Raw genomic sequence first — 24,345 nt, 5'->3', positions numbered from 1 at the left:
TGATGCTGGAACTTTGAAGATTTATCGACGTCAGGGTTATAAAATGTTCCCCCCAGTGCGTCAAATTAACTGCAGTTCCATTAATCTTTTAATAGTTTTGTTTTATTGTACATTTTAGTCATTTTCATGACAGACTTGTGTATAAAAAAAGGTCTTAGAAGATGCCCTTGCAACTTTTGGTGCATTTCGTGATCTAAATATTAAATCTAAATCTAAGTAAATGTAAATATTAGTGATCGTGCAGACAGATAAAAGTAGAGGAAGATGTGTGAAGACAAACTGCTGCTTTGACTGGAAACACTTTTCTCCTTATGATCACAGGTTTTTATCGCATTACAGTTTTTATTTTCACCCTTGCACACTGAATACAGAAAGTCAGGCATATTCTCAGAGGGCATTTTTTAAAGAATAACATCCACTTGAACCCTTGGATGAAAATTGCACCATGTTAAAAGTCTCTTGGGTACATTTAAGTTCAAGAAAAGAGCCATGTGAGCCCTCTCAAAGTCTGACAATGGAGGCCTTTTATCAGAGCGGTGACACACCTGCTCTCCCACATCTGATTGGTGCAGAAACCTAACAGCTGTAAGTGTTGGCAAAACCAGATTATCCATATTGGAAAATGCAAATCTCCACCAGTCTTGGAGGGCCGGAGTGAAAGCTAATTTCCCCCATGAGGATGTTTATGGTTGTTTACCAGCACTGTAACGATATTGACGACACCAGTGGCATTTACTTAATGAAGCCATCAACATTAGGAGTTTCATTGCTTTCCTATTAACAGAGCATTGAACAATAGATCAGACGAATGGCTGATCCATACCTTAGCCGTGACCTGCTGTTAAACCGCTAGCTGTATAAGACAGGATCAATAGCAGACACACATGTACCGGGGTTGTGTTTGCAGCTTTAATCTGACATAAACCCCTTCATATGGGCCCAAACAGTTTTACCAATAGTGTGTATTTATTGATACGTTCATAGGTTTGTGATTAAGTCTGTTTTGCCGGGAGGATGGAGGCGTATGGATTGATCCCGTGTGTGTTGACTCCCACCAGACAGACGGTTTCATCCGTTTCTTGCTTTTTCGTCTACAGCCAAACCCCAGGCTCTCCATGTGGAGTTACAGAGTGAATCACTAACAGGAGAGTGTAAGAGTTTAGAAACTAGCAGAGGAAAGAAGACTCAAACACACTTATACTCCATTTTAGAGTGTAATGCATGCATAATCCCATTTCCCAACCCATCCTATACGCCGTGTCTGTAACAAAACATCCACTTCAAAGGTTTCGGCGCTTCATCTAATATGCAGGTTTGCGTGAGGACAACGCAAACTTTCACAGGAGGCAGTCAGATAAGAGGGGAAAACTAAAAAGGCAAAACAGATAAGGAAGCATAAAGAGCTCCGACAAGGAGGCAGGATAAAGGGGAGACGCTTCTGGAAAGCTGAGGCAACAAAGACACCCTAGTGAATGAATGATTACTGGTTGGAGAACACCTATTGAATGCTGGGACTGATTACTAGTGTGGACCAGGTGTGTAATCAGATGGTTGTCAGGTAAGAAATTTGAGGCGGGAAACAGGTAGAGCCCAACGGTGCCAAAACTTAAGTGCATGGAGAAGAGGAAAAAGATCTAGAGAGGTAAAAACTCCAACTCTTGAATTATCAGGAACAACTTCTTTAACAGATGCACCCGTTTCATCTTCTGGCCTTCACCAAGGTCCTTGAACTCATCACCAGATTCACAAAAGGCCCACTATATATCCTTCTATTGGTGATGTCACAAGCCATTGATTCTACCTTTGATATATTAGAAACATATGGACTTGAATCATTATCCATGTTGAGGAACATGAAGAATTGTGGATACAGTCAGTATCCTGGGTCTCAGACCGACCCCAGCGGTCCAGCCATCATTAAAGCTTCTCCCTCCCTCCGATGCAAGAAGCTGATCCCAGCTAGCAGCAGTTAAATTTTACAGCCGACGGTACGTTTAGAGTCCGACTCTGCACCCCAACGGTGCCCCATCAGCCGCACCAAAATCAATACACCAACTGTAAATGCAGCTTTATGACTGGTGTGTGTGTGTCTGCCCTCGTAAAAACGCCATTCTCTTTGTGACCCAATATCAGGGACCCGACCGCAAGCAAATGAGCTGGCATAAAAAATGGTAATTCCCCTTTGATTTCCTCTGAGCGTTGTAAAGACTCCTTTATTATTGGGAAGACATGAAATTTTCTCCTGTAATCCCTTCTTATCACTAGATAGTAAGCCTATAGCATAAAAGTGACTCCAACAATGTCAACTCCTTCATGTTTTGCCTGACTGACCGGACAGATTAGATTTGGAGTCCCACCTGAGTTGGCACGCCTTAAGGATTTGTATTTTAATTCATCGAGGGAAAGATGTCTTCCAAGCTGCGAATGCAGCCCAGAGCACCACTTTGCCTACTCAGTGTGGGAATCTGATCAATTTCCCTGGAAGAGTGGGAGGTTGAGAGAGCTCCTCGGGGGAGTTTTTTTTTTTTTACACTAGTTTGGGATTTCCGAGCCCACTCCTCTGACTTTTCCTGCAACCACCACCTCCGTCTTTCAGCTCTCTGAAGAAACGGGGAGAGATGAAAAGATGCGAGGCATCAAAGGAGTCTAACTTTACATTCAATTCATGTCCTTTACATTCCGTCACATTTAGCAAATGTCTCACTGTGAAAGAGAGATACACCAGACCCACTCTAACCACCAATCTGTCTTCTTTTACCAGTACTCGTTCGGTTCAGACCCGATAAAACACTTACTGGATCCTCTGGAGGAGGAACTGTTGAAGGCGACACACACTTATTGCGGTAAAACCCACCGGCTCTTCACCATGAGACTCTCACAAAGCCTGACACACCTCAACAAGACCGCCCAACATGAGCGGTGATGAAAACGAGATGTAGACTTAGCCCAACGATTACAGGCTTGGTTAGGAAACCATGATCAGTGCTGATTGCTGCTGTTATGACTACACTAACCCTTAAATCTGGACATAGTGAACTGGAGTTATGCAAAGACGCATAGACCACTTTGTGGACAACTAATGAATGGAGCCAATTTGGCAAACGGCTGCTTGAATGTCAATAAGACGGTAGTGATTGTGTCAAACAAATAACTGCTTACCTCTTGTAAGTTGCTCTGGAGAAGAGCGTGAAGTGAATACAGGAACTGACTATAATTTTCGAAGGTCAGTTTCCCCTGTAGCAAAATACTGAACAACACATTTATAACTATGAATGTTTTTTGTGTGTCTACAAACTGTGACAACATTGTAGTTCAATACAAACCTTTTATTTTATTTTAGCCATTTCAATGCAATACTATTCTTCTCGACTCAAGGTTGACCTTCATTATGGTGTAATGGGTACATAAACATTTGAAGAAGAGCATTTTTATTTCCATATTGTAGAATTAGCAAAAAACCTTGTGAATGAAAATGAAGAATGTCACAACTGGACAAAGGCTTTTTAAATGAAGCCTGTTATTGTAGGTGTATGCACTGGACCACTTTTTACCACCACAAAGCACGTCATTATCAATAAGATGGGAGAAAAAGAAACAAACACGAATCGAATAATAATTGTTTCTGGAGTTTTAGACAGCAGTAAAGTGATAGTGAAACATTTATCAGAGTAAATGCTCATCTCATTCTGTGTTATTTTATCTGATTTGAAGTAAAATATCGATGTTATATATACAGTATATGGTTGGTTTACATTTTTCAAAAGTTTACTTTCATATATTTCCATTTAACAATTTCAGAGACATAATATAAAAATACCACATACAGGATAGGTTCCTGATACCAAAGTATTTTTTTCTTTCCATGAGTGTGGATTTCTGGAGTATTCTGATCGTATACAGGGTTGAATTTAAAATGTTATGATTGTGTAGTTGTATTCGTTGTAAAATAAATACATTGTTCTTGTGTTGTGTTGTCCTGTATTTACATTAAATTGTATTTCTCTGTTGTTGAATTTGCATTTTATCGCGTCTTCTTTAAGCACCAAATGGCAGCATTTTTAATTCCTCGTCGTATTTACGTCCACAAGCGTGAACTAAAGATCTAAATTGAAGATTGATGCTATGTTTTCCTGTTGTCTTCTCGAACCAGATCAATGGACTTGATGATAATCTATCACTAAGCCACAAGCGGTGGTTCACCGTTTGGTCCTCAGCTCTGAGGTGCTCATAAAGTATAAGTGATGGACCAATAACGCCACCTTATTGGTACCTGTCTGAGAGACTCTATGGCATCGACTGTGGGGAATGAGTTTATGCTTATTCCCATTAGGCGAGGAATACAACAATCCATTAACGGCTCCAGAGGTAGTTTGATTCATTGCAACAGAAATATCCTGCATTCATCACTATATATCCGTATGAGAGCTCATCAATTACCTCTATTGACCCATGTGTTTAAATGTAACATGTAACTGGCCGGCACCTTGGGGAGAGGCAGACAATGGATTGGATTGAGCACAGTGTTGAAAAATTCAATATCATCCATCCTCCACCGTTTCATTCTCCAGCAGCTAGGTGTTTTTATATCGTAATAAATAACTTTGGCTTTATTTTGTACACGGTTTGGAGAGAAACTATTCAAAATAAATGCATAGATGCCTACAGTATCAGCTGGGTTGGTGGTGATTGAAGGGAATTAAGAGATTTAAAACAAAACATCCAGACAAGGTGGTCCGTTTTCCTCTGAGTGCATGATGGAAGGGCAGAAAGGCTGCTGGAGCGATGCAGTAATGAAAGAAAAGAACAATTAAGAGGCTTTATTTCTACATTTGGGTACGGCTCTCCTGGAAATGGTGTTGTCAAAACAAAAGGAGGTTCGCAGAATAACCAGCACATTTAGCTGCGAATCAAACTGGGAGCTAATTATGAGCTCGTCAAATGAAAAGACATGACAAGGAATGAAAACTCAGTGGAAATTGTGAAATGGAAACAGAGGAACGATTGCAAAAGGCGAGATAAAACCGTTGTCAATAAAACTTTGGGACATTTGGGAAATCAAAATATAATTAATGTTCAGAGACCTTCCAGTAATGTATTAAAGCTACACTGTTCATTCACATACAATGGGACTATTTACATAGATATATTTTTGGATGGATACATTTTTTAAATTATGAATTAAAACAGTAAAAAAATACATCACAGTTTTTTGTTTTGGTCTCCTGGAGTAAATAATCCTTAACTTTTTTATTTTTTGTTAAATTAATGAAAACGTTCCAAAATTTGAAGCCAGTTTAAAATCTAGTTAACTCTGCCTTGACATGTGGTCCCTCATAAAATTAAATGAAATTTGTTAGAAATCTTTACAGTATTTTGTACACAAACAAATGAAGAATCATAAAAACACTTGGAAAAGGTTCCTACGTATATTTTTATGAGTGTAGAGTTGATTGATGAAAAAAAATTTAAGTCATGGACCTTAAAACCAAAACAATAAGCTGAAAGTTGCTAAAAATAACTAGGATACAGTTAAGTTTCAGATTCTGTGAGTAAATGAAAACTTTTGAACAATTATACAAAAATATTACAGCTATAAAAAATGTAAAGTCACAACTAAGCTCCATGTGGAGCAAACTGTCAGCTGGAGGCCAGATATATTTCTTATTGTTGTTCTATAAAGCATTAATTAACCATTAATAAGCACCTGAAAGCGAACCTTATTAAAAATTCAACACTTGAATCTCGAGTGGAATTCCCTCTCTTTCGTGTGACTTCCCACGTGGAAAAGCGAAGTAACATCCGTCTAATCCTGACAGCTTGAGTCCGACACATCCGTCATGTGTATGCATAATGCACGCATGTTGAAGACATATATTTAACATAGTTGCGTGTTGAAGTGTGTGTGCTATATCATTCTCCTAGACTGCACAGCGGGGGGGGGGGGGGGTCATTTACATGTTGTAATGGGGTCCACATATCACTGCCGTAGGAGATGAGAGAGAAAAAAAGAGTATCACAGTCAACGTTCACGTCATGTGCGCTTCATATTTACACGGGTGCGACTCCGGGGTGCGTTTGATGCTTGCTGGAAAGGAATATGACATCTTTCCTCACATTGACACGAGTCGTCTTTTGTGATTCGCGGGGTGATGAAGGCGGGAGGAGTGATGGGTTTTGGGTTTTTTTTGGCAGATTGGTTTATTTGCTGTTCTTTACAGTTTATTTTCCATGTCTGTTCATCAGACTCAACACAACAAACGCCACCTGGCCAAGCCAAAGGATGTTTGTCCAGCGCTCCGCCAAAGATCTCTTTTTCCCGGGGATCTTGCGCTCTTGAATCTCCCGTCCTTATCAGGCTTTCCATCACATTCACCCCTCATCCTTCGTATGAATGTTTCTTCTCTCTCTACACTCGTACCTTCCTTTTGTCCCCTCATTTTACCCCATTGCCACCCGTCCTGCATTCCTTCTTCTTTTTTTTAAAATCTTTGCACATAATTTCTCTAAGAATCCACAGTTGAAATCCACCTCGGCGCCTGACCCAGTTTCTTGTGCCTTTATTTCTTCTTTCTTGTACCCTTAAGAGAACAAGCAAACTTCCAAAGACCAACCACACTGAGAATACAAAAATACCCAAAATGCGCATCAAACATGCTTGTTTTTTTTTTATTTTTATGCTGCACTAGAAATTGCAACAACAGGACGGTTTCAAAGAAGGATTGCGTAGCAGGAGTTCTCACCTTGAAGCATTTTAGGAGTGCGAGGCTGTGGCTGCTCTGAAATGCTAGCCTTGGGGATGCGAGCCTTTTGCTTTGTGCTAGACCGCAAGCATAAATGAGAGCCCAGACAAAGTGGCTGTAAGAACAAAGAAGAACAAAAACAGGAAGTTTTTGTCCTGTCAAATGAGATGCTATTGAGGGCTTGTGACAAAATGAGATGTCAGTAGGATTTTGAAGTGGTTTTCACACCTGGATTAGCTTTATGATAAGTGTAGCAGGGTGTCCTCTTGACAGTATTAAAGACTTGAATTAATGTGGTGCTAAATGCAAAGCTAACAACACAGCCAACTATATAGCTTAAATGTCTCTCTAAGAGTTGTTTTTTGTATGGATATAATAAATATATAAGCTAAGAAGATATAATCCTAGAGTAAGTTATGGATAATATTCATGTTGGTTGAACAGAAATTTACACAAAGAGTAACTTCTTACACTTTTAAATCTTTACAAGGATTAAACCAGGAGGGATTCTTAAATTCTGCTTTAATCCTTTGGCTGCTAAACTAAGCTAAAGCAGGATTGAGATTAGCATGAATGTCCTCGTCACGATTAACAACATTTCTAAAATGACAAATTATCACTTTGAAATGTTTCTTTAATCAGTGCACAGAGTAATAGTCCTGGTCCGTTTTCCGTAGCGAACGTTAGCAGGATGGGAACACCAAGCTGCACATTTATATGCACATGTGCACAATACACATTTAAAGACCGGACGTATGCATACACACACCTCTCTCCATCTGCTCGGCCCCATCTATAGATCCCATATGAAACTTAAAGCCCGAGCCGAGGAGGCGTCGAGATTGGCCGACATCAGAAATGAGAGTGACCGGGCCGCCTTTGTATCCCAACATCCCCTGACCCTCCTCCTCCTCTCTCCCCTGCCACATCCTCACCGTACAATAGATTTCCCATTACCGCTCACTCCGTCCCTCAATCACAGCTCAGCATTATTTGCCCCCGGGAGTGATCTGATTCAGAAAATACCTCAGAGTGGGTTTGTGTGGCCACATACATGCGCTAATGGGAATATCGCAAAAAACATAGTGTTGTGGCAGCATGAATGTGTGTGTCCTTACAGTCATCAGTGTGTGTGTGTGTGCGTGTGTGTGTGGTAGGAGCGTTTTATTCCAAAAGCCTAGAGCTTATCTTTTGCGTTCTCTCGTTTTTACCCCGGTCCACATATTCTCCGTCAGACACACACTGTCTTTCCCCTGTGAGCATTTCAATTAGGTAATTATGGTGGCATTGAATAGAGAGCCTGCCTGGACACCGGCACTCTATTGTAGAAGCACCTGCCCCCCCCCCTCACCTCCATAGATGGCAATTACCTGCCATCCTGGAGGGAAGTTTCAGGCTATTGTCTGCATATATTCGTGAATGTATGCATGAAGCAGTGACTGTAAAAGTATTTAACCAAGAGTGTGTGCGTACACAGCGGTTTCCTGTGACAGAAACTTCATGCTTAGCAGCACAATATCAACCTGGTGGGGCACATGAGTGTGCGTCAGATATTGGTGGTGCGTTTAGGGTCCCCCCGGGCAGCGTTCATTGTGTTAAGCTTGGAGGTTGGAGCAGCGGCAGTTAAACATGTTCACGTATAAATCACCGCTAAGGAGTGGATCTGATTTGCATTTCTTTGTCGTTGTGAGCAGGAAGTAAGAGGAGCGAGAGAAAAAGATGGAAGTACAGCACGCCCCAAGTGGGTTCAAATCCCTGATTCTGGGTGTCAACAGTAAAAACCTGCAGTTTTTGAAGATGTTTGACCCGGTGTGACCCGTGTCAAAGCTGCTCAGATCTTTACACCTGCCCATTTTACCTCTTTTCAGTTTGGCAACCCTTTAGGGCAAAATGTTCACTCGCTGATCGATACATCCCGCCCACTGATAGGTGCCATCGCATCAAAACGATCGATATAGTTCACCACACCTCTCAGAGGCTCTAGATTTATGGCTGATGGGTGAATTATGGATTTCTTTTATATTCAGACAAGAGGGGAACGGATAAACCAGCAAGACTTTAATAAAACCGATTGTTTTATAAACAATGGAAACGGATCAGAGGGTGTACCTTTATTTATCGATTATCATTTTATCCATTGATTCACCTCCAAATATCAGATAGCACAGACCAGGAGTGCAATAGGAGGGGTTTATTTACCTGCTATTAATGCATTTTCAGTTTCGACTCAGGAGCAACAGATTGGAAACGCCAGAAATTCCTAATAGTGATTTATTCTTTGCTGATGAAGCAAAAGTGAAGCAACTGTGAATTAAAGATTATACTTTAAATAACCAAAAGAAACTAGAAAAAGTCAAGACAGATGAAAGAATCAGATTTTTGCAGAGAAAAACACAAATTTATGAATTAATTATTCCATTTTCAGTAGTTAGAATTAAAATTAATACTAGTATTCCTAATTTTTCACAAGATTTTACTGGTGCTTCAACCATGATGGAATTGCAATTTCTCTTTCGCTTGTTGCTCGCAAAATTCAGCATCCGTTTGATAAACATTTGGATGGAACCCCGACTAATGTAAAGATGCAAATCAAAACCGCAACAGCGGTATGGAATTGACAAACACAGCATGAAATCTTGCTGTTGTCACTCGCTTTAATAGCAAGAAGTTGGAGCTTGTAATATCAGTTTTATTCCGGTGGATAAATTCATTTTATCCGACGCCCTTTATAACAAACGGAAGTAAAACATTGATGAAAAGCACATAAAGTATTTATTTAGCAGCAACAAACAAGATGTAGAATATATAAAAAGGTATTTATAACCTGTAATAACCATGTCTTTATTTATAGTGCATGCACTCAAAGTGCTTTTAGGAATATATGCAATGTTTACGCATCACATCAAAAAAGCGTGTATATTGTATTGCCAATGACAACCGAGGTTTATTTGCGTAAATAACATGTACCTTCATTTACGACTGGGTCCATTTTATAGTGAACACCTATTGATCTGCTTGTGCACACGTGATGCTCTAAAGCGCCGTGAAGATGAAGCCGGGGTGTCTGTCACAAATTGATGAGAGCTTGTGTGTGTCACACCATGTAATTCTCAAACCTCTCAAGGCGGCAAAAAACACGTCACCCACACCCTGTCGCATCTGTTCCCATGACGATGAGGATCCACTCCTTTAATTAAGGCCCATTTCTTTCCAATTTCCTAAAGTGATGGACAGGTTAAAGTGCGCCATATACAAAGAAAACACACACAAGCACATGAATCCAGAATGCGACTAACTCTAAAGACTCTAAATGCTCCATTGTCTCCCAGCCTACTTAGAGCGTCATTATTTCCCCAGGTAAAAGCATTCATTTAGCATTACATGTGCTCTACCGCTTTGTGGCTGCTGAATTATTTCACCGAGTTAAATGCATGGTGATTAATGCTAAGAAATCCTGGAAGCCTTCCAAGTCTCCCCCTAATCAAATGCATTCAAAGTTTATCGGCGATGTTTATCGGGCTTCGGCGCTCTTGATGTTTCCTGGGCGGGGGGATATGAGGCCGATGGTCGTGATCAAACGCTGATAGCATCGCACGGGACTAATGAGGTCTCCAAACGTGGGGACATGTAGGGAAAGATATGATGGAGGAACCTGGTTTACCTCAAAGATGGATTCATACCGCCTGGGGAGTTGTGGGAAGGAAGGATAGTGAAGGGAAATGCAAAGGTCAGGAAGAAGCAACGCTAAGGAAGGAAAAACAAAGACAACACCTGCCGTTTCACTAACAGTCAGGGGGGATTTCTTCAATCTCTTCATATATGTGTATTACGACACGACCCCTCATCTTACTTGTTGCATTAAAAAATTATTTCAACCGAACCACATAGGTAAACAATTTGGTTGAAAATGGGTTGATAATCAAGAGTAGAAAGTAAGTTAGTAAAGAAACTAACTCACACGTGTCAAACTCATGGCCCGGGGGCCAAATGTGGCCCGCCACATCATTTTATGTGGCCCGCGAGAGCATAAAAGGTCAGAGTGTCTAAAAATAAGTAGGTCAAGTGTGCTTTGACCAAAAACTACGTTTCCCACCATGCAGTAACTAAGCCCGTTTTAACATTGACAAAAAGGATATATAATAAGATGTTATAGCAGAGCAATAGGCAAACAGTAGTGCTTGTAACTTGAATAAGTGATAAATTCAGAATTACTTAACATTAAAGAGTAGTTACATGAATTTTACATTACATTGAGTTACATTTAGTTACATTTATTAGTTACATCTGGCCCTTTGAGGACAGCCGTTATGCTGATGCGGCCTTCGGTGAAAATGAGTTTAACACTATGTAAGGAATATCAAAGGACACTTGAATATTTAGTGAGTGTATTTTGTTTATTAAAATAAAGTCAGAGTTCACACTTTTCAACTTAAACCATCGGATTACCCCCTCTAGAGGTACAACCTGGTATGACAAGACAAGACGGACTCGAACTAGTTGGCTAGTCTGCTAACTTACCAAACTAACTGGACAGCTTTACATTATAATTAATCTAATAATCAAGTACAATATATGTGTATTGAAACAGTATTTTAGCGTTAAATGGCATTTTAAAAATACACATACAGTAATGTTTTACATATTTATTGAAAGCAGTTATGGCCTTTTAATCGGTCCCCCTTGAGAAAAAGCATCTTTTTCCAGTCATGAAGCAGCAGCATTGAGACGTGAGGAACCAGCCTGCGGATCCTCCTGCCGAGGCAAACATATTAAGGGCACTTCAGCTGCTCAGACAGGCCTGGCTTTGATCTGGGAATACACACAATCCTCAGCGCTGACAGTTTATGCAAGCAGCAGACCGAGTCTGTCGCTCAGATCGCCGCCACTCCGGGGAGAGAAAACATTCTGGGCTCTGAGAGCACAGATGGAGGAAAAACAGGGGTAACAAAGCAAACCCAAAAAAAGATTCTTTGTGATTCATGTGGTTTTGGAACAAGGAACGTCTCAATTGCAGACGACGCGCGTTTCAAACGTTGCGTAAAAAGTCACGCCGGAGTCAAGGTCGATGACGGTGTGATGACTTCAGCGTTCTTTTCTGACAGCATCTGGGATGGTGAAATAGAAGCAAAATCAATGCCCTGAATACTCCAGTGTCCAACGGGATGAGTCTACTTCCTGAAGACCCTTTAATTTCCAGGTTAACGACTGGAAGTGAAATTATTTTTAGGTTTGGCCGTGATGAGCCATCAGACGAATGTTCTTAGAGTCAAGATGAATGAACTTCCCTTTTTTCTAGTGAATTCCACTCCACCTATCCTGATTGTAGATATGGGATGTTGCTCTTTTTATCGTGCCCAGATTAAATTTATGATTTAATTAGCATTTGGAAGCCAAAAAGACACTCCTGCGTTTTCAGTAGCGCAGCTGGCTCGAGTTGTATTTATAAATCTGATGAAATACAATGCAAAAATGTGGGGAGATTTCCATTTGGAGATGACATCATTTGACCGGACAGGTGGTAGGACTTACTGTTCGCTAAAAAAAAGAAAAGAAAAAAGAAGACCCTCCATTTCGTCATTCACTGGGGGGCAATAAAACCAGATGGCAACGAAAATGATCCATGTATGCAGTGTGATGGCAATTCCTAATCCTAATTTATCCGCAGCCCATCACAGTTATGTTGTGTTTGCAAAGTGGTTAATTCCTTTTTGATTCAGTGCCATCGTAAAAAGAGACACTCTTTGTGGATGCTGACTCTATTTCAATCGTCAACCCTGCGTTTATATCAGGCCCGATGCTGATTAAAGCTTTAAATTTTGATCACTGGCGATTCGGGCTCTCAATAATGGTCAACAGTGATTAAGCTGTTATGGCGAGGCAAGGTCACTTCCCTTTTCCTGGTAACGATGCAGGCAGCTTTTTAGAGTTGATGTATCTTCAATATCTACTGGAAATTGCACTTGCAAATCAGAGACACAAACATTTCGGCTATTAACATGCGCAAAATATGAGAGAGTATTTGCATTTTGAGGATTCGCCATGTGGAAGCTGTCCAAAGAATAATTACAGCGTATTTGTAACGTTCTACCTTTAACCCATAAACGTTTCACCTTCTTATGCCTGTTGCATCGAACAGACGAGAAACCTCCTGCTCTTGGAGAGGATGGCCAGTCTGGGAGATTCAGGATCCAAGAAATGGAGAGGAGTTGGAAAAAAAAATCAGTGCGGAATAATCCAATTCCGCAATACAGACTTTTTTATCGAGTTGTCCGAGATTGGCAAACTAATTGACGATCGCTGTCAGAATGGACCAAAGCCATAACATTAGATCCTTGCATCTGAATTCGCTGATATTCCGAGGGGCCAAAGGGGGCGCTTTGGCGGGCATCGTATGGCCCACGGGACGCCGGTTTGCAATCAGCACTCTATGGCAATGTCATCCTGTTGGATGGTCAGTCTGCTGGTAATTGTAATTGTAATTTGGTCCAATCTGTGCTTTGGAAAGCCCAATCCAAAACACGTGGCAAAGGTCCATACATCAGTTTGTCTGGTACTGCTGTACACACTGTGAGCAAACGTAGACAAAATGACGTCTTCCATGAGTTAGACGGAAACACAGAAAAGCTTGAAATCACGATTAGTCTCAACAAATATCTGCAAAAATAAATTTCTTACCCTTTTTTTAATTTGCTATCTGAAGTATTTATTTGTATTTCGTCTTGTTTTACATGCACCGATCTACGTGACCAAACGCACTCGAGCCTGAGTAGGTGTGCACGCTGGTACGTTTGTCATTGTGATCTTAAGCATATTTGCAATATGCAACTGAGACAACATGCATCAAACACGCCGAAGACAGAGAGTGGCTATAGGTTATTTACATTTACAGCATGAACCAAGTCTGAACCCTCGAGGGAGCAACAGCGCTCCAAAACAAAGAGAGATTAATAATGAAATGATGAGACGTGGGCTATCAGAGGATGATGCGCTGGGAGGGGGAAGCTGTGATTTAAAGATCTGGACAAGCTAAGACTTAATCACACTATCTGATTGCAGTTTAAAGCCATGAATCTCAATTAGCCGGCGTTGGGATCCGTTTGGCAGAGTCCATTTCCATGATTGCATCCTGCCTGCTTAATAAAGTGAGGGGAATATTTTGATAGCAACTAGAGAAGATATATGAGCCACATGTGAATTCAGGATCCCAAATATCTTGTCGTTTTAATTGGAATTTTGCTTACGTGAAAAGGCTAGCGACGGTCCCGGAGAGAGGGGACTGAATTTATACAAAATCAATCTCCTTTGTTTTGCTTTTTTTAAGGTTGCCATTGTGTCTTATAATTAATGATTTCCTATCTTTGCATTTTGGTCCATAGCGCTTTGTCTCTCGATGCTAGCCACATGTGTACCACATCCTTGCGTCTTTGTGTGCTTTAATTATGGCTCAATGGGAAACAATAGCTCTTTTAAGTGATACGCCTTTCCCTCAGCTTCCAGGCTCTCCATCACTCCCATCAGTCACAGCGTCTCAAAAATGGCCGCCTCTGCACCCGCCCCCCTCCCCCACCCCCATCCTGTACCTCAATTATTAACAAGCCAAATGGTTGTCCTGGTTACCTACAGATAAGCAGCTAGGCTAATTTGGTTAGCCTGTTATCTCATCAGTCGGAAGGCAAAAATGAAAGACGCCTGGAAGAATCACCTAATTAGCCGCTTTCATGTGCCGTTCCCTTTGTACGTATGCGATTAGCAAAAAAAGATTAGCCGGCTTACACCGCTGAGAAATGCGACGTACGATCTCCTTTTGATATATTTTTTTTCCTGTAATTTTTGTGAATTATTTGCATTTCAATCCCCCCACCCCCACCCTTCCAGTCTTGCAATCTAGTTGCACAGATATTCAACATTTTCCGTGGAGCCTCTTTAGCATCACCTGGGGTAATTTAAAAAAAAAAAGCGCTTATCAAGGATTCAGTTTGATAGTATGGATATGAAATATTCACTCCTCTTCCCTCCTCTTCTCTCGGCAACGACTTTTTGCATCCGACTGGAAGCTGCCCTGTTTGTGGCGTGTGATATGAGCCGAGGCTCTCGGGGGGGGGGGGGGGGGGGGGGCGAGTGCGTGGATGACATCGGAGAATCATTCAGACGAGGATCCTACTTGACAGTTACCTCCGACGCCTCTCACCTGAGGCACAGGTGCAGACGTCCTTCAAAAAAACCATCTGCCTGTCATTCAACGCTAATTGATTTGTCCTTGGATGGAGGTGTCTGCAAACGCTTCGGGGAGGATACCCTCCCTTTTTTTTTTTTTTATTTGACAGATGCGCGACACAGGAATGCGTACCGTGCACAAAAAAAAAAAAAAAAAAGGGTGGGGCTTCCATTTCAATGCGTTGATAGAGCCTGGAGGTGGATCAGTCGTTTTTGGTGACGCGTTGAGTTGTTTAAGGGAAGTGGCGGGACGCTTAACGGCGAGACGTCTGAGCAGTTTTACAACAACAATCTGGTTTGTCTTCCTTGTGCTTCAAAGTACATTAAACTCTTTTTCTTTTCCTTTTTCTCGTCACTGCTTCTTGCCCTCTGGTAGCTTTTTTTTAACTAAGCTAGCATTTCTGGCTGTCTTTGGGGACGCATGTCAAAAAACAAAAGAAATAAAACTAGAAAACACTTCACAGGAGGAGGCGGGCCCTCCCAGCATTCAGATTCAACTTCATAAACAGTCTCTCATCATCAGAAGGCGAATGCGCTAAAATCAATACATTTTTGTTTTCACACAATAGCGTCTCTATAACCCACTCCTGTGTGTGTGTGTGTGTGTGTGTTTTCAGAAGCACCACGAAGGGAATAATTAATGCAGTAAGTGAGGAATTATTCAAAAAGAAAAGGCTGAGAGCAGAAGTTCAATGCCTGCAGCGTTCGACTTGATAACTCGGTATATATGAGCTATTATTTCAACCTTTACTTTCATATAAGGCCTTACGAGGCTTATTTCCACAACTTTATATTTTTGCATAATTACCCTCTAAACCCTCTAAAAGTTGCCACACCCTCCCTCTCTGCTGTCTTTTTAAAAATGCTTCTGTCTCTACCTCTCTTTCATACTGCTGTTATGCATCCAATCATAAGCAGAGTCATCGGCCGCCGCCACCAGCGTCTGTTTCCAGACTTCCTGACAGATTATATCATCCTATCTCGTAAAGAAGTGTTGGAATCGTCATGCTCCAGTCCCAGTCGGGGTCTTGAAATCACCTTAATTACCAGTTAAAAGAAATTTTACCTCAAGTATTAGAGATAACTCGATATTAAACCCACTAGAAACAGCTTCCTCTGTGTCGGACTCGTCACACAATGAGCGAGCGAGTAGAGAGTGGCCACCAGTAATTGGTCTTGCTCTGAGGATATATTCCCTGGTGTTCATATTGAACAAGGAGAGCGGCTAATATATTGGTGTCAGAAAAGGTTAAATGCCTACACCACCATTAAAATGTAATTAAGCTTTTCTTCCAGCTTGCAAAGAAGGGAGAGACACAAATACGTATTGGAATAACTCTTACAAAAGCAAGTCACAGGGAAGATGATTACAATATACAATGTGAAATATCCACTGGGCCTTTAATATTAACACTCAAGCAAATAAGCGCCTTTTGTTAGAGGACTTAACAAAGACTTGAAGCGATGGAGACTCTCAGCCCCCTTCAGAGAGAAGCGGCGACAATAGAGGGTTTCAAAATGCAGCTTTAATTATTTGATCGTACCTGTGATCGTCTCCCTTCTAAGCTAATAAAGGTTTGAATGTCTGGTGGGAGTGTGTGGAATCCTTGGAGGCTGAGGGCTACAGAAGAAACCGTTAACCATTTGCATTTAGATTGTGTGTTGACTCCCATCGCAGACAGGTGGACCCCCGTGATTCACACACCGGGAGAGAAAAGTAAAGGCCCCAAGAGATAGAAGTTGTCTACATGTGCCCTTAGCGTGTTTGCACGAGCATATATGTGTACATGTGCATGTTTGTACACACACACGTTTGCGGCGTTTCGCTGTTAATAGTCTTGTCAATCTTTCTCCGCCGTGGCGTTCCTCAGGTCTTTCGCTCGATTCCCGATGAAGGATTGGGGGATGTGTTGCATTTGTTCCACCTTGGCTTATCGGTTACCGGTTGGCCTCAACACCCCAAGGAGAACAGAGAGGTAAGGGAGATTTAAGCAGGTTCCATCTAGTGAATGAATTGATTACATGATTACAAAGAGCCCTGCAGGGGGGCTACCATCTGGGGAAAAGGAAAGGCACCGAGATTTTAAGCCGGGCAGGAGAGGAACACCTTGAATTATAAGGAGACTTTTCTGTCCGTTCGTAACAACAAAAAATAAACCAACATTTGGAGGTGGGAGTCGTATTTACTTCACTATGTTTGTTTTTTAGTTTGTTTTTCTGTATGAAGATTAAAAATGCCATGACGACTCAAGATTGGACATAAAACAGGGGAAAACCCGTTGAATTTTGGAAGGGGTTTGAATAAAAGTGTGAATTGATCGACTGTCTGCTTACAGTTTTCAGGAACGACAATAATGTCCCGCTGTTTGCAGAGACAGTTCTACATTTCCAGCTTTTTGAACCACGATGCTTTCCTTGCAGACATTTCTGCAAACTCACGCACAGATGTGGAGACCAACGCACTGCTCAGCCTCACTTTGTCAAATAGCAATTACACAAGAGAATATTACAGCGTCAAATCATTAGAGGGTCCGCCTGACAACAGCAATCTGTCCACGCGGCCGAGTGGCGACAAATTCGCAACCGCGACTCAATCGATCATCGCGTAAGGCGGCTGCAAGTTTTTTCTTTAAGCGCTGGAGACAAATACAACACATGGAACTCGCCGAGTTTGTCTTTATTGACTGTCGGTTCAGTTGATATTTACAGAGCTCTTCTGTTTGAAGCAGTTAATGAGCGTAATCGATCTTCACCGCGTACGCGTCCCTGTCATGTTCTCAAATAAGCTTCTCTGGTTCTAAAGTCGTTTGATATTCATTGAGGTTTCTTGGGTTTTTACCTTTATTTGCACTCACTTTCCTTTTCCTAGATGAAGCTATTATAGACTTCAACCTTCAAAACATCTTTCATTTGCTGTAAAATACGTCTGGACGTGTACTTTTGAATAGTTACACGCTGTTCTCAACCGTTATGACAGAATGAGTCGTCCAGGCCTTGTTACACCACAGCACACCCTATCTAGAGGATTTAAATTTCTTTTAAGTTCACATTTTTGGCAAAGGAGAGTTGAGATGAAGTTAATAATTAATGACTTCATGAAATAATTATTCATTCCAAAGGGGAATTTGTGAAACCAGAAAGAAATTTGAGCATGAACTGTGAATATCTGAGATAGCTGTGTTTACGCTAACAGATCCATCAATGCAGGGAGAAACAAACTGATTTATCCTTTAATTGTTCCTTATATACACATCCAGCAGTCAAGATATGCAACGGATGACTAATGCTCCCCCCAGGATGAATTCTAATAACTTTGATGATTCCATTTCTGTTCATCTCGTGCCATTAGCTTGAAATTATTTTGGCTAATGACCTGCGCAGTACATGACATTCCCATCCATCTCATTCCGTGCGTTTTTGTTAATTAATAAACGTTAGCATGATAACATGCGAAAACTAAAATTGTTAGCGTGTGCAATACCTGCGAACGTCAGCGAATTAGCATTTAGCTCAGTTGTTGCCTCGTTCTTGAGCAGGTCGATCTCCGAGGCTGTTGTCAGGGGCACCTTTTGAGACTTTTATTTGGAAATAATCATCTAATTTGTCACAAGTGTAAAGCCAACACAGATGGAACACCTTTTATGGCCTTTACTGTTAATTTGCTGTTTGGTATTTTTCCTAAATCCCAGCGACGGCTCAGCGCAGCCTCTTGTAAAACCCGACCAATTACTCAGAGTGGGACCCGGTTTTTTGGTCTAATTTCCTTTCCTCATTTTTCACAGGTTCACAGGGATTGTAGAAGGAGGCAGCACCATCTGTGCATTATGGGAGGAAAGATAAATAAATAAATGGAACACATCCTTTTCCTTGTATAAGATAATCTCACAGAGACTCTTGTCCTTCTGGAAAAAACCTCTTGCCACTGAAATCAATTTGCTTTCATCAGAGCCTTAATGACACTTGGTTAGGGCTCCCGTTTCCAAGAAGGCCATCGTGGGAGCCTTTCATGGAGGATGGAGTGGCTTGGCGAAAACACTTCACGTATCCAGTGATCCATATGGTCGATAGACTTTGTTAAAAGGATCCGCAGACGTCTACACCACAATGCAAATGATTTCTTTTTTACTTTCATATTTAATCCACGCTTTCAGTCATTTTCTGCATATTTCTGCCACGTGGTCTTTTATTCCCACCTAAATCATTCAATTTTAATGAACTGCAACAACTGACAACTTGATCAGGGTAAAATGTTAACTTACAGATCAAGATCTGGATCAATTATGGCCTAAGCAAGATCTTTTTCTGACATATAGCAACTCACAGCGGTAGGAGGGTGGATTGATATTGACACAAGGTCATGTTGTTAGCATGACTTAGAATCCCTGCTGCTGATTTGGCCACTTTAACAACAGGTTATCAAATTACTGTTGAAAATGCAGCGCTTGCTTCCAAAGAGAAAGTGAATATTGTGCCGGTATTTAAACGGATGCCTGGCATTGAACAACAGAATATTTCATTCATACTTCCATTCTTATGTTACTGAGATGAATTATTGCCTTTTAAGTGAACATTTAATAGAAAACTATTTTGTATGAAAAAGATTTTTTTTTCATCCATTCCTTCTCTGCTAAAGAAAAGCTGAATTCCCCCAAGCATGGCAGAGATAGTATTCCCAACGCAACACTTGAAACCGCTGAGCCCATCAGGACGCCTGCAGTAAACCAGTAATAACTGGGAAAGATAGGGAGCAGTCAGCCAGATCAATAGTTGAACACATCACCGGCAAACCAAAGCTGTAACCCCATAGGAGAGGCCGAGACAGAGGATGCTTCTCCCAGGGTAAAGCAGGTGTCAGATAGGCTGGATTATGACTCAAGCTGCAACCAGCTCTCAATATCTTTACTGAGACAATATCGATGCTAATGTTTCATATTATACTATATTATACATAAAGATATTTAGTTGTCTAATATCCTGGAATAAACTGTGCTGCCAAGCATCTATACTATCCTAGCTGGGTGATATCCTGTCTCCAACTCAGTAAATAAAGACAACACCAAATGGCTGGCAAAGAATGAACTATAAGGAGGAAGTTAAAAAAAAAATCTGTCAAAATAAAACTGGAAAAACCAAATCCAAACCATGGCAGCACTACTGTATGTCTATTAGTATATATGGTCATTGATAAACAATAAAACACAGAAGTATCACGTTGTTTTGATCTTGACCTTTCACAATAAAAGCCTAATACTTACTACACATTAAATTACATGAATTGGGGGAATTTACACGTGACCTAGAAACATTTTTTCCAGCATGGAGGCATAATAAAGACTGTATTGAGTACATGCCAAGTTTTTCAATTCATCCAATAGAAAATCATCAAAAGGCGACGGCTAAGCTTTGGTAGGGTCTCCATTCTTCCCCTCAGAAAAATCCTGTAAAGCCGCTGTCGATTTTTTCACTCCCTGCTACCCCAGGTCTTCTATCTGTGTTCCATCCCATCCTCTGAATGTTTTATATTGCCCATTAAACACAAGTTGAGCCACATTTACTCTCTCAGCTCGGCAAGAGGTACCATTCTAAGGCGAGAGGCTATTATGTCGCATTGTCTGCGGTGGCGATGGCCAGCTGCTCATCGGTTGGAACCCGACAATGGCTTCTCTGTTTCGCTTAAAATGAGCGGGAAGGGAATGGTCTAGCTGTAAAAGACACATGGGTGGCAAGGTTGACGCCAGATGTTCCCAAAATATTTCAATACCACAGTTCCTTTCAGACGGGCCTTGGAGCAAGACAGTAAAAATCTAGTTCATAACACAGATTTTGTGGAAAAAGGCCTAGAGTGCAATTAATGCAGAGAAAAATGGTGAAAATTATCTTTGAAACTGACTGAAGTTCCACAAGAGTACAGTTTGTCGTCCTTTGTGATGGAAAAAATAGTGAAAAATATCCATTTTGCTAATTGGAAGTCTGAGTGAGCCATTAGCACATAATTGAGGTCATGAATAGAGGTTTAATGAATGTAAAATTATCAGTAATTACCCCACCGTACTTAGTCATTTCCTCCGTTAGACTCTTGATTGTGCTGCATGCGATAGTTTATAACAGAGTTGGCTGCAGTTGGCTCGATAAACAACGTTTGTTCGGTAACATTCACGATTGCACAGATGCACGACGGAGAACTCGTTTCTACTTTACTTTTATTTGTCTGCGTTCTGCCCTCCTTCACCGCAAAATAGATACGAGCAAAACCTGGTGACACCGCCGCCTTCTGCTGTTTATCACTCGCCAACTTCAACCGGAGCGGTGGGGAGTTGATTACCACGCTCAAGGGGCCCCTGAGTGGTATCGGCTGGGATGGGAGGCCCCATTACTCATTCAGGTCTTCTTGCGAAGGTGTGGAGATGCAAATGAACCCATTTCCACCCAGAGGCTTGTTTTTTTTTTGTTTTTTAAACCTTCTAAATCACAAACATCTTATTATCTTATTGTGCCGCTATATAATATGTATGCTAAAAAAAGCTAATAAAAAAATCAATTACCTTGTGTTATAATCTGTTTCCTCCCTACGAAACACAACAAACACACAGGATTACACACAGGCATGCACCAACCAATTTCAACCAATCAGATTCGCCTATAAATCTTTTTTTTTTTTCTTTTCAGCTGAGATCCATTCGTTAGCCACCCCACAACAGTTTGTCATGTTGTCATCATTAACCCACCTCGTGCGGTTGGAGCTGCGTGTCTGCCCGCACCGCTGAACGGTGGTGATGGAGGTTTTTTGAAGCAGACAGGAAGTTCTCTCTCGTTTAAAATAATAGCATCCCTGTAATGCCTCACGTTTGTTCCGACACGACCGCTTTTCAATGTCGACATCAATTTCCTCCTGACGTTCAGTCTTGTCTGCCTGTTTCACCCTGAAATAAATCACAATACCAACGCTACCTGCTCGAAAAATGCTCTTTCATCTCGGCTTTAGAATATTTTATCCCAATTAGTAAATTGAATGCATGCCATATCTCACTACTACTTCATCTTGTCACAAAATCATGATAAAAATGTGGATTTTTTTTCCATTCAATTTGCTTTTGGTGACAGGAAAGAGTAGGGAGGGTTCAGGAAATGGGGCCATGGAGAGAGAGCTAATTGTCCCAGGTGTTTTCCATTGAACTGACTGCTCTCTCTCCCTGGATGCTGCTGGAGGCTGTCTTTGTCAGACTGGAGACGTAAGGGACGCGTCTACGTTCAAGCTGCACAGCTTCTGTCGCAGTTGATTAATTCATGTGTGAAATAATAACCTGCTGCCAACTGTCATCGCTGTGCTGTCACCAAGAGAACCCTACCAGGGGTAAGGAGAGAGCCTGTAGGTCTGCAATTTTGTTTGTGTAAATGCTTTTACTTCGCTGAATGTGGAAATTTTTTTTACAAATGACATCCTTTATGTAATCCCGTGTGGGACAGTGCACCCCGATAAAGTGAGAAACTATTGCTGAACGTCACAAATTAGAAATGTTTCATTGAATTCTACTTTTCCTCGTGTTTTTTGCTGCAAACTCCAGGACAGGAAGTACCCTACTTCCTGTTACGTTGTCAAAAGCGAGTCTCGATTTAAAAAAATAAAATAAAGCAGACTTTGTTCTAGTCTCACACATTCACATCTGCTTCAAAGGCATTGTAGGATTAAACACTACCAGGATACTGAGCTGCTTCATGTGTACTGCTGAGCAGCGCCGGGCCGCTCAGCTGTTGGAATTTGAATGAGGTAGATCTAGATGAGAGGAATGATTGAAGGGAAGGGAGGATATACTGGTTTCATATATTCCTGTAATGTTTGGTGGCACATCCTAAAGAGTTTTTAGGTTTCCAACACACTTTTACCTCTGTCTTCACCGACAATAACTATTAAATCAACAAGATTCCTCCGGGCATTAAAATAATGTTATCCTGACCAAGCTGTTGCTTTTGATTTATATTTATAATGTTTTTTGTTGTTTTCAATATATACAGTATATAATGTTGTCTTTAAAATGTAATTCTCTTCCACCCACATGTTTCAGATTCACCAGATTCATCACCTCATCCTCCTCTTCAGCTTCGTCTGGGTCAGCAGAGTCATCGGCCGCTGCCTCCACCAGTGTCTGGACATCCGTGGAGATAAATGCTATTCTCTCCCACAGGTAAAGACTTAGCTTTGACTTTTCTTTCTATTAATGTTCCAACAGTGGAGGGGTGCTCAGATATCAGGCAATTAGCAGTGAGTGCATTCATCATATAAATTTAAATATAGTATTTAATTGTCTTAAAAAACTCTTTTTTTACAAATAATTATGTTGACTTCAGTTACAAAACATGAAAACAACGCAAGGTCTCTCTTGCCTGAACATATTCTACATTCTTATTTGGAGGTGTTCAATTTTAATTTGATATCTTGATCCCTGAAGCTTGCATACAACCTAAGCCTCTACGCCTCTGCATTAAGCCATGTATACCAGTAATACGATTGTTCTTCGTACACATATGGATATCCGAGCTGATATTAGTACAGGCTACCACCAAGAAGTCAACATTCAAGTACATTCAATTATCTTTGCTATGCACACTGGGATTAATCATTCATAATACCAGATTGACTGCAAAGAGCCTGTGGCACAAATATAACCTGGTTGGATTTTATACAAGGAGATGGGTGGTTGTGAGAAAAGTGGGTGCAGTGCTTACCTGATTTAATATCATGCATGGTGTTGGGGATGCTAGTCTGATGTCTCATTAATTCCTCAGTTCACTGAGCTGTGGACAGACACAGCAGATTGACAGGGGATGTGGAGACGCCGGCGTCGTCTTTATGCTTTGAAATGGAGTCTAGTTTAGCTTTGATTCCCCCCCTCCTCACTAAATGGACAACCCACCTCCATCACCATCACACACAAACAACCTCCACCCATCCCAATGATAATATATGATACTGGAAATGTATCATAAATAATTTTTTTTACTATTAAGCAGCAAAAATGTCTAAATGGTGGTTACCCAAATGATTAATATGTGAAGGTTAAAATGAATTAAATGTGAAATCGTATAATTTTCTTGTTCTGATGATTTTTTTTATTACAAATGCCACCATTAACGAAGACTGAACTCAAGGCCTCTTCAATGAACTTTACAGTGAAAAGCAGCAGAATTGTGTTAAGAGGCTGCAAACATGGTACATTTTCTTGACAGTGCCTTGAAATGTCTTGGCCACACTGGTCAGACAGAGCATAAAAATTAATTTACAATAAATAGAATTAATGGTAAACAATATAAATATGAATCTATATAACACATTAAACGTAATTCACACACATTTGTTTTTGCAGTAATGGAACTGACTCAAGAGCTACTTGTTAAT

At 41.0% G+C, this 24,345-nt stretch overlaps 1 protein-coding gene across 2 annotated transcripts in view; it reads left to right on the top strand.

Annotated features, from left to right (window-relative positions):
• The window catches only part of LOC137589047 (glucoside xylosyltransferase 1-like), a 123,764-nt gene that overhangs the window by 2,426 nt on the left and 96,993 nt on the right, over nt 1–24,345 (top strand). The window contains exon 7 of one of the 2 annotated variants that reach the window (XM_068306451.1): nt 23,015–23,134. In XM_068306451.1, the coding sequence (XP_068162552.1) occupies nt 23,015–23,134 (120 nt within the window). Of the gene's footprint in view, nt 1–2,761; nt 3,967–23,014; nt 23,135–24,345 lie in introns of those variants that run through there. The other variant, XM_068306450.1, reaches the window with a different exon arrangement.

This window comes from Antennarius striatus, chromosome 22 (assembly GCF_040054535.1).
Source record: "Antennarius striatus isolate MH-2024 chromosome 22, ASM4005453v1, whole genome shotgun sequence".
In the NCBI taxonomy this organism is placed as follows: domain Eukaryota; kingdom Metazoa; phylum Chordata; class Actinopteri; order Lophiiformes; family Antennariidae; genus Antennarius; species Antennarius striatus.
Note: the sequence above shows the minus strand (reverse complement) of the source record. Positions and strands in the feature narration are given on the sequence as shown.